Source organism: Polyodon spathula, chromosome 21, assembly GCF_017654505.1.
Source record: "Polyodon spathula isolate WHYD16114869_AA chromosome 21, ASM1765450v1, whole genome shotgun sequence".
Taxonomy (NCBI): Eukaryota; Metazoa; Chordata; class Actinopteri; order Acipenseriformes; family Polyodontidae; genus Polyodon; species Polyodon spathula.
The window spans coordinates 453,536-464,703 of NC_054554.1; the positions used below are offsets into that span (position 1 = coordinate 453,536).

Sequence of the window (11,168 nt, forward strand, 5' to 3'; positions counted from 1 at the left end):
AGAGCGGCGCATTTACAGTTTACTAAAGCCTTGCAGAGGTATTGCATTTTGTAAGGTGTAAAATAAAGGATTTACCAAACATCTAGAGTGATGTAGCCATGTTAGTTAATCAGTCCATGTCAATGATTCACAATTGGTATTTCAAAAAAAGGTTTATTTTTTAAAACCATGTACAAATACATTCTGTACAGTACAAAAACACACGCTTTGTTTAGTTTTACTGAACACAACTTGCACAGACAGAATTTGAAAAAAGCTTTTCAGTAAAACGAGGAACTGGTTTACACTGCTATAGGTGGGAAGTCTTCTTGGTTGGCAGTCAAGCTCCTGCCGGAGTCCGAAGCATCTGAAACAATAAAGATACAACAGGTAGGGTATTCACTGTATACTATAAGACTACTCCCACTGGAACAGTAGCAGCTACACTTCATAATCCTGCTGGGAGCGTTGTCTTGAACAGCTGCACCAATAAACTTACCGACTGCCACGTTACTAAAAACTGAATTGTTTACAGTTCTATCTGGTGTGAATATTTTTCAATGCCTAGAAAAGAACCCCAATAATTAAGGACATGTTACATTTGTCTCTGGATTTGCAACATACCAAGAACTTGCTTCTAACCTTTTAAAAATCAATGACACTTTCATATATATTTGGGTAGTGAGATTCACAGCTTAACTGCAGTGTGATGCAGACTCACCTGCTGTCAGGTCTACCAGGCTCTGCTCCAGCAGGCGTGCAGGCACAGCAACGCCCATGACCTTCCTGATCCCGTACACACTGGTGATGTCACCAGGGGTCACTTGGCTGGCCAGGTGCTTTAGATTTCCAGTCACTTTCTCAGCTGCAAACAGATATACAAAGATTGGCTCCCACTGCTTTTGTTGGAATTTTTTCAAATACGATTCTTTAAATCACCTAATTGTTAAACAGTTGTGTTTATGACCTCGGACCGAACATGGCAAAAATTGGTGGCAACACATTTCCAAATCAATCTGACAAGTTGTTCACAAGTAAGAAGAGCTACAAGCTTTCATATAAACAAATCAGTTTGCAAAAAGAAAGAACCTGGAAGAACAACAAGCATGCTGCTGCAGTGCTCACTCACCCAGCTGGATCTCTTTGATGGTGGGAGCGAGCAGGCAGACTATGTTGGGTGGCGGTTTTGCACTGAGCCGCTCGTTCTGCGCCTCCTGCAGCTCCCTGAGTAACTGGGTGGTTTCATCCAGCTTCCTCTGGAACTGCTCCGACTCTGGAATACATTGACAAGACAACCTGTCGCTGGAAACTGGATTGGTTTCACAACACAATGGCAGTTTTATATAGCAGCTTAACAGCTACAACTGAACCTAATACAGTTTAAAGCTGCCCACTTGCATCAATTTACAGCTTTTCTTAAATGTGTTAAAGTCGTCCCACACGTGGACTATTCCATTAATTTTCTGAAGGATGTTTGACAGCTGCCATTGACTCGTCTTGAATTAGCTACTTACCTTTGGAGTCGAAGGACGCTGTCTCCATTTCCAGACCAGCAACAGCACTCAAGGAGGTAAACCTGTCCTTGCTGCTGGCAAGTGCTTCAATGATCTAATAAGACCACAATGGCAAACATTTAGGCACAGTACGGTGTCAAATCAAGGGTTTTCCCTGTCCAGCACCAAAACACTGCTGCGCTGCGCTGCATAGTATGTGGCTTTGCTCAACGCAGCACAAATATGTTCAATACAAATATTGGTTGGTAGAATACAAATATTGGTGTGTTTTTTTTTTTTTTGTTCTTATTCTGCAATATAAACGTAGCAAAATCAAACAGCGTTAGATTGCTAAACAGACAGGACACACGCCTGTTTGTACAGCTGCGGCCATGAAGTTCATCAAGGCTCTGGTTCACTAATGTTTTCTGAAGCTCGTGCTCGGTACACAGATCAAGAAAGATTTACCTCAACATCATTAGACTCAGCAGGCTCATCTGTGCGCTCCTCACTTCCTTGCATTGTCTGAAAGGACATTGACTCTTCTTAAATTGGACTAGATAAATACCGGTTTCAATCTCATAAAGAACCAAACCCCTTTGTTGCTGATAAAGGAATTGACTAGAAACAAAGAACTGTCCTCGAGATTTAACACCATGTCTTACTTTACATAAAAACAAACATGTGTTTTACACTCAGATTGAGTCGTACTGGTCATAGGGCTTTAACTAAACGTGTGTTTAAATCTGATCGGCACTACAGTATTTTTACTTACCATTCCCATTTCTCTCAGGCTCTTGGAATGCTCTCCATTGGTCAGTGCATCCAGTATATTGTCTGCCATCTTGTAAGTATATTCATCCGCATTTGCCAAAAACTGCTGTACACTGCAGATGAACAGGAAAGAGATATGAAATAATAAAAAAAAAAATGAAATTAACCTTTGTAATAAAACCAGCTGCGACTCGAGCACCACTTTGTAGTAATGTTCTGGAGTGGGGCTCTTGAGTGGCGCATCCAGTAAAGGTGCTTCGCATGGAGTGAAGGATGCGCCCTATAGCCTGGAGATCGCCGGTTCGAATGCCATTGCCGACTGTGACCGGGGTTTCCTAGAGGGTGGCCCGGGTAGGGAGGGATTAGGTCAGCAAGGAAATCCACAGTTCACCACGCACCAGCGACCCCTGTGGCTGATAGGGCGCCTACAGGTCTGGGTTGTCCTCCGGCACTGTTAGTCCGGTGGCTTCGCTGTGCGAAAAATGACAGCATGGCAGGAACACTTTTCGGAGGACAGTTTTTGGGGGGGGGGGGGGGGGGGGGGGGGTGTGGTGCTGCGGTGAACCGTGATAAAAACAATAATTGGGCATTCCAAATTGGGGAAAAAAAACGGGGTAAAAAACCATTGGCAATGGCAAAAAAAAAAATTTAAATAAATAAATAGGTGTTCTGTTGTATATCGGTACCCATGCTACGGCAGGTCAAGTTCAAGCCAACCAGCTTCCCCCAAAATGCTTGGACTACAAAAGACACTGCTGAGGTGAAATGACCCAAGATGCAAAGCAGTAACAGACACCCTGGAAGGTAAGGAAAACAAAATGAGAATTCCCTTTAAGCTAATGTAGTGCCAGATGTTTTTAAAATGTGTGCTATAACATATGCTGCTTTTTAAAATCCCATTTGACACCTGTACAGATAACGACGTGCATGTCTTGGTACGTGATTTTACTAGCGACTGCACAGCCACTTGAAGAGATGTCCCTTTATATAACCCAGCAAATATGAAATATGGAGCTCAAAAGGGTTGAGACCAAATCCCTAGCAGGCTCTGCATGAAATTAAACTTTTTGGTGCTTGACTGGAATGTTTCATGATTCTAACCTGTGGGCAGTGAACAGTGGGGGTGCTGGACGATCCTTGAAGCAGAACTGGCTGATGATCTGTCTACAATCACCAATTGCTGCTAAGAGAGCAGCCTTCTCTCCGGTCTGCCGTACCAGAATGTATTCAGCGGTTATGCTACATACCTGGCTGGGACCTCCAAGCTTGATTCGTCTCCATAGAAGGAATATATGAGGTCTGAGTCTGCTTTGCTGATGTTTGCAACACTGGAGTCGTAGACTGGGGCGTAAGAACTGTAAGGCCCATAATTCATGTATGACACTGTGAAGAAGCACAAAATGATACACAATTAATTTTTCACTTTCAGTGGCCCAGCGAGACCAATAGAAGCCGAATAAAGCCGAAAAAAAAGGCGTACCTCATAGCCCCATGCAACAAAGAGATAACACGAACATAAACAAAGGAGATAGCTGCTTCCGCATCCAGCGCTCAAAGAATACCACGGACATTCGCAGAGCTTTTTGAGATGTTATAGTAATAAAATATTGACTTGGATCGCATTATTGAGGAGTGATTAAACGATTGATCAGGAGAGGATTTATCAGTACACACATCTATAAAGAGGTATGTAAAAAATACAGCAAACGAGGGGTGGGGCTTGGCTGGAGATACAGTACTGAGTGTCCTTTTGCAAGTGAATGCCTTTTAAACCTGTTTTACTCTGAAAAAAAATAATTTAAACAGCGCGTGTAAAATAAACAGCTTGTGTGACAATAAATTGGACCTGATGCGCCTGACAAGCGCTGAATAAATGGACTGCAAAGGGTTCAACACCCCATTAGTTAGTCAGGACTCACCTGGAGTTACTCTGTTGCGCTTGTCTTCTTTGAATCCCTGCAGAGTGTTAATGCCTGTCTGTAACCTGTCCATCATCATTCCCAGCTTCACCGGACAGTACCCGGGTTCTGCAGCACACACACACACACACACACATACACACACGGTTTAATTACAGGCGAGAGAAGTCACCGAGTTATTCTGTTTCATTTCTCTCACTAGGATACACAAGTCTGATGGGGGTGAATATCTCATTTAATTGACGCTTACCTCCCATTGACAGGTCTGCTGGGTTCAGAAATCCCAGAGTTGTGGTCCCATCAGATTTCCGTCTCTCAAATTCCAACTAAACGTGGGGAAAAATAAGAGAGTCAGTTCTATATAGCAGCTTCTGTTCACTAACAGTACTCTCAAACCTGGCAAGTCGTGCCTAGTGCAAGAAATCCCTTCCTGATCTTACAGGAGTTTCCATGTTTGTGTCTAGGCCTTGCACTTGTATAAAATAAGTTTATATTTGTGCATCATTAGGCCATGCTGTTCTATCTAGAATAAAGGCCACGTTTTCAAGGAGGTGCCAGGGGAGATCCAGGCAGCTTATTTCAATAAGGAGTCATACGGTCCGTTATACATGTAAGCACTCCATTACATATACCTGGCTCTCAATGTTTCTCCGGGTTAATTTTCCACCCGATTCCTCAATGATTTTCTCGATCTGTTCCAGCTCCTTTTCTGCTGAACTGATGATCTTTGATACAGAGTCTTTGGAGTCTTGCCTGAACAATGGAGAAAGATTAATGAAATGCAATATAAAAGGTCTCTCACAATTACATGCGATATTAATTACTTATATAACCTTAGTGTGTACAGAAATCGATGGGTGGAACAGTCTGTCTGACACTCCCCTGTATCTCTAATGAAGGGCAGCTCAAGTTATTTCAAATGAGCCTCGATGGCTGGAAGTCTGCCTGACACTCCCCTGTATCTCTCCCGTTCTTGGCTCCCGTGTTCAGCATTACCTTCCGATCTCCTTGTTTGCTGTAGCGGAGTCTTTATTCACCTCGTCCGTGTCCATGGGCTCGGCTGGGTCTCTGGACTGGTCGAGCGCAGAGTCCTCCTTCCGGTCCGTCTCCTCCTCCTGCTGCTGCTGCTCCTTCTCTTTCTGCTTGTTGACATTTTCCAGGTCTGCCATAAATTCAATGCTCTGTTTCAAGCTTTGGAGCCGGTCCTATTAATAAAACCAGAGAGGATGAGAGCATTTTGAAATACAAATCTGAAATGGCTTAGAATTTAAAGTGCAAATCCCTTTTCCCACCCACATTACAGAAAGATACAAAATCACAAAACATATGCCCAAGGTTTCAAAATTCAAGCAGTTTAAATGAATAAATACAATTTGGGTTTTAAAATATATCAGTGCAGTACAGCTGTCTAAGCATGCACAAACCACTGGTAAAGTTAAATAGGCACTCTTATAATTATGAATTGTGTTTGTGGATCTGTTTGAGTAACTGGCCTGGATTATTTATTTATAAATATTTAAGAACTGTTTCTGTACTATGTATCTGATTCTCTAACCCACAGGCACAGAATGAGCGCTCTAGTGACAGGGGCAGCAAGCTTGCTACACCGACAGAAGCAGTAATCAGGATTGAGTTTATTAATGAACCCTTATTATTACAGAGGCTTTACTGTATCTAATTGCTAACTGGTGTACTAAAGGACAGTATCTCAGACAGCAGACTGGACATACCGGTTTAAATAAATGAATACTAATAAAAGAGGGTACAGAGCAGTGTGCTGGAAATCTGCCAAGTCTAGACCACTCAGTGTGCTATTATAAAGCACATCTCATAGACCTGACTGTACACCTAGCCTTCTGATCAAGCTGGAACATGCAGACAGCAGGCTCCCGCCACATTGGGATTGCAAAATAATAACACTGAAAGAGCAAACCTGCAATCAGTCTAAACCAGGCTACTTTACTATCAAAGCTCAAGAGAACAGACTGGGGCAATAATGCACAGTACTACAGTTCAGAAAACCACTACCTGGCCGTGACAGCCGAGATGCCACCTGAAAAGCACATGACCTCATCAACTCCTTTACAATGTATTTCATCATGACTTACCTTGTACTAGGTTTAAAATGATTTTAACGTGTAGCACTGTTAACAATGACCAAACTTTACCTGGCTGAGGATTTTGGTGCCGGAATGGAGCAGCTTCTTGGCAGCTTTAAAATAAATGGTCTGTGGCTTGTTGTAAGTCATCGCGTTTTCACACATGGTTTTGAAATCAGCCTACCAAACAAAAACAGTTAAATCAGTTAACCCATTGTTCCCCGGTATTTAATTCGCACTCCTGATGCACATTCACAAATACAAGTAATCGAACACATACAACAAACCTGTGCCCAGTACTGGTTTAAACCTGATTTTTACTGACCAGAAGCACACTAAACTTCCAGAGGAATTACAGGGGTGGAAATAAGGCTCCCGTTGCATAGCCGTTTGGTCCATTCCTGCTTTTACAATGAGTTTAATAAGACACACCTGAGCTTGCTACCTATAGACTGTGGCTAATGAAGCCCAGCATTAAAACAAAGAATGGGTAAACCTGCTATGCAATAGGAGTCTTATTTCCATCCCTGAATTGTCTTTAACTCTGCACCTAAATCCCTGGTTTGTTTGGTTGATTAGTATCTACTTTATCAATACTTTGGATAATAATGAACTTGCAGTATTATATATGATTTCTGCAGACACAGACCAGTAGTACTTTCCCACCTGCGTCTCAGTGCTGGTGTATCAGAGGATTGCCTGAATAGTCTACACAGTAAAAGAAGCAGCAACTCTACCCTGAGTTCCTCCAGAGAGTGGTACTCATCAGCCTTGATTTTCTCCTTTATGGTGCTGAAGTCCATTGGGTGCTTGATGATCCGAGAGTACCCAGGCGCAATGAAATCTGTGACGGGGAATGAGAAGAAGGCACGCGGGTCCTTCCTGTAGGCAAAGGACAACACAGCCAGACCGGTTAAAAACACTGCTAATTTATTCAAATGACTAACAGAGGGTGTTTGCAATGAACTTAAACAACAATGCAGTACAATCTCACACTCGCCTCTGAAGCTGCCGGGTCAGTTGTGTTAAAGCTTCTTGCAGAGGGGACTGTTCTTTTTCTGTCAAGCGAAAAAAACAAACAAAAAAAAAAAAACATTTTTAGTCAATCCTGAACTTGCTTTGTAAATCGTTTGGAGATGCTCTAGTTTAGTGCATCAGTGCAGGTAAATGTTACCCCTTCAAGCACACTTAAATCCTAAAGCTCACCATCTATTTGGGCCAAGGATGAGCTCACGTGCTTTTCATGCAGCATCTCTGCTCTCACGGGAGTCTGGCTTCTCTCATCCATGTCTGTGTCCATGGAATCTTGAACCTTCTTCTTCTTTTCAGTCTTTAATAAAAAAGAAAAGAACTGATTAAAAGTTGCTGCTACAAAGAGATCATTAACAATCAAACCAAGAGCATGACACTCCTTGCAAATGAACCCTTTTGTTTCTCGATTCACCCGTGTATCAGAAGGCTCCTGGTTTCGGATACATCACCACACTGGCCTCAGAGCAGAACAGCTTTATACAACCACAGTGCCTGAGCTTAATTATACAAACTCAAACCAGGGAGGGCACAAGCTCAGGTGTGCGTTATTAACAGTAAAGCCTGCATCTGCCCACACTGTCATGTAATGTGAGTCTTTGTTTGCATGTCTTTTAGATCCTACAGTGCGTTTGAGGTTTGTCTCTAATCATCGTTATCACTTAAAAGCATGTTATGCTTGTGTTGTTATGATTGTGAACTAGTGTACAATCCCGGTCCTGGAGGGCCATTCCACTCCAGGTTTAACAGGTAAAATTAAATAAAATGAACTACTTCATTGTTCAAACCAATACGGTGCTGTATGAAACGCTATTTTCTATTGCCTTTTTCTTCTTCTTCTCCTCCTGCACCACGGGCACGGGAGGGGGCTTCTCTTTCTCGCACTTCTTTTTCTTCTTCTTCTTCTTGTCCTTGTGCTTGTCGTGGTCCGACTTGTCCTCGAACATGCTGGAATCGTGTCCGGAGCTCGTCGTGGACAGCTCGGTCACTTCACCGCCTCCCACCTTAAGGACCAGCTTCAGAGGCTTCTCCGCGTACTCTGCACAGAAATGGAACAGAAACTGCGGTCAGTGGTGTAGCACGGGCTACTTTTTATTGATCTCTAATATTCTTCAGCTAGCTGCCGAAAAAACAATTACAAAAACATATAAGATACAGCAGTGATCTGTGTAGGCGCTGGTTTATAATTGCGTTAGCCATTGGAAGCATTCAAACAGAGCCAGTAAGCAAAACAAGACACTTAGGCCAAAAATAGATTGCACACATTTTACTAACATAAATTCGGCAAACCATACTGTATACCGTACTGTGTAATTATTCAAGCGCCGGCGTGACCAGTATAGCATTATAAAATGTCTGTTTATTGACAGCAGAGTACGTTCCGTCAGCTTCTGTCAAACCAACATGCCGGCGATTCATCTGCGTTTTCATTTCTTCTCCTACAGCAGTAATTTCGCCGTTCTTACCTTCACACGTGTGTTTGTCGGACTTGTGTTTTTTGTGCTTTTTACCCATGTTTGGGATTTTTAGTGTACAGTAAATGGCTGAGGATTTATACTGTCGTTAAATCTGAAACCTGCGCGTCTCCACTGTTTTTCTTTGTTGAGTATCCGCAAAGGATTTATAGTTTATCGCAGAGCGGTTCATCAGAATACCCTTTTGTATGTAATCACAGCGCCCCCTGTTAGATTGGAGGTCTGTGGGGTCCGGTTCACAGACCAAATGAAGCTCTATCTTGACCCCGGTTCAGTTCTCTTGAAGACAATGATGTAACTGAACGAGAAGAAAACGTGTACAATGCGCATCCTAAATCATTTAGACTAGCAGAGAATATTGTTTTGCAAAACTAAACCGCTCTGTCTTTAAATACTGTTTTGTACTGTTGCTAGCTAGAGCTGGCTGGAATTGTATGGTGCCACAGCTTAACTAAATAACGAATTATCTCTCTTACCATTGGTTACCATTACAATACCAGGATCTGTCTTTCTTTTTGTGTATTGTGTGTACATGTTCAATCTGATGGACAAACATGTTACACTTTTACTTGGTAGCAAGTAAATTAGGTATTTATTAAGCTATACAGTGTGTATATAGAGACAAGCATGATCCTGTTCGTGTTCACCACACCATACATTTATTAAAATTGTACAGTTCCAATCCACTGGTAATCTGATTAAAAATAAATAAAAAATTAAAATCTGCGGAATTGGATAGTGTGCATTGTTTCGGTTTACCACAAGGTGGCGCTGTTTGACGCTACGGAAGTTGCACGGTATTTTCTGCAGAGTTCCAATCCGGCAGGAAGCAGTATGTGAACACTGCAAACCACCCGTCTGGATGCACGGTTGCCTGTTTTAAATCAAGATTGCACTAGTGACTGCAAGGCACTCAAGTATAGCATTGCCACCTCTGAGGCACAAAAAACCTGGACCTGTGGACAGAGGGAAGGGGGGAAACATTGATAGCATTACTGCTGTAGTATTGACAACCAATTAATATTGAGAGTCTACTGCATAATATTGGATCCTGATTTATCTAACGTGCTCAATTTATGGTCCTGGCATTCGGTGTCCTGGGAAGGCACAGGGTCAGAGAAGCAGACCATTACTTCGGTGTACAGATTCAATGCAAGCAGTATCACAGTGGCAGACTGTTTGAAACCCAGTAAAACCTGTCCTTCAGCCACCTGATCCAAGCACTCTCCACATCTTGGAAGGTTGTAGCTGATTTTATATATAATATGTTTGTTATGATGTGCAATAAACACTCCCAATATTTCACTTGGTATTATACATAGTTATTTGACCTGCTTCAGAGTTGCTACAGATTCAATGGATTTCACTCTGGAGATATGGTAACCCTACCTGTCTAGGCTACACTTCACTGTGTCTGCAGTCATTTCTGCTGTCAAATCTCTATCTGTAACACGACACTAAAACAATCTGACTTCTTTATTTTGACAGGCTTTACGAGACAAGTAGCTGTTGAGATGTACAGTATCATTGTCCTATTGAAATGCAGTTTCACAACCTCCCAATCTTGACAGGGATAAATGTGAGTGTCACAGAGTCGGCCTATTCAAAGAGGATTTGTTTTAAGACTCTGTGCTCCAACGTGTCGCTGAGTGAGGGGCTGACAGTCCGTGAGGAACCGTAACACAATCTTCACTGTGAAAACTTGCCGGAGCTGGTCACCGCACACACAGAGGACAATGGAGGCTCTAACCTTTTCATATCTGACAAACCCTGAACATGACAGAACCAGAAAATGTATCTTTGCTGCTGTTTCTAAGCTGTTGCACTTTGGGCTGAAGAAATTAGATTACAGGGTTGTATTCAACAGGGCCAGTGAATGATAAAATGAAACCAATTGGGAAATCCGGGTAATATCTGGCAATATTGAATGCAGTTCTATTCCAGTGTGGATCATGCCTGCTGCATCGTGCTGTGTTTGCTCCCCCAGTCTATCCTGTGCATCACTCCCTCCATGCCAGGACACTGAGCCCCCACTCTCCTAGCTTAGCCATCTGCTGGAGCACTCATGCATCACTTGGCCAGGCGGCACGGCTGCACTGCCTCCCCTTGTTTACCACCCTGTGTGTGAATACAAGTACATGCCTAATGTCACTGGTGCTTCACTGTGTTGTCAATGCACTGCCACATGAGTAGGGCTCAATAAACCCCACAGGAGGAAAGGCAAAAGCTCCCGTCATCCCGAATGAGTGGAAAGATGTTGAAAATGTTGTGCTGCATGCACTATTCAAATTCTTTCTGGTTTTCTTTTTCAAACAATGGCTTTCTTGTGATTGTGCTTCATTCACTTTCATTTCAGCGTTCGGGAGCCACTAGAATCAAATAGGAACCAGCATGCACAGG

The 11,168-nt window shown here is 42.8% G+C and overlaps 1 protein-coding gene across 1 annotated transcript; it reads right to left on the minus strand.

Moving 5' to 3' along the window:
* Positions 1-137: 137 nt before the first annotated feature.
* On the minus strand, positions 138-8,920 carry LOC121296168 (bromodomain-containing protein 7-like). The gene is made up of 17 exons (XM_041221440.1): positions 8,760-8,920; positions 8,118-8,332; positions 7,471-7,594; positions 7,265-7,322; positions 7,002-7,146; positions 6,334-6,444; positions 5,162-5,370; positions 4,798-4,918; positions 4,416-4,491; positions 4,166-4,273; positions 3,494-3,629; positions 2,248-2,359; positions 1,941-1,997; positions 1,494-1,587; positions 1,109-1,252; positions 701-844; positions 138-346 (listed from the first exon to the last, which is right to left on the minus strand). Exons 1-17 carry the CDS (start codon positions 8,806-8,808, stop codon positions 282-284), a joined length of 1,968 nt encoding a protein of 655 aa, XP_041077374.1. The 5' UTR covers positions 8,809-8,920; the 3' UTR covers positions 138-281.
* Positions 8,921-11,168: the final 2,248 nt, after the last annotated feature.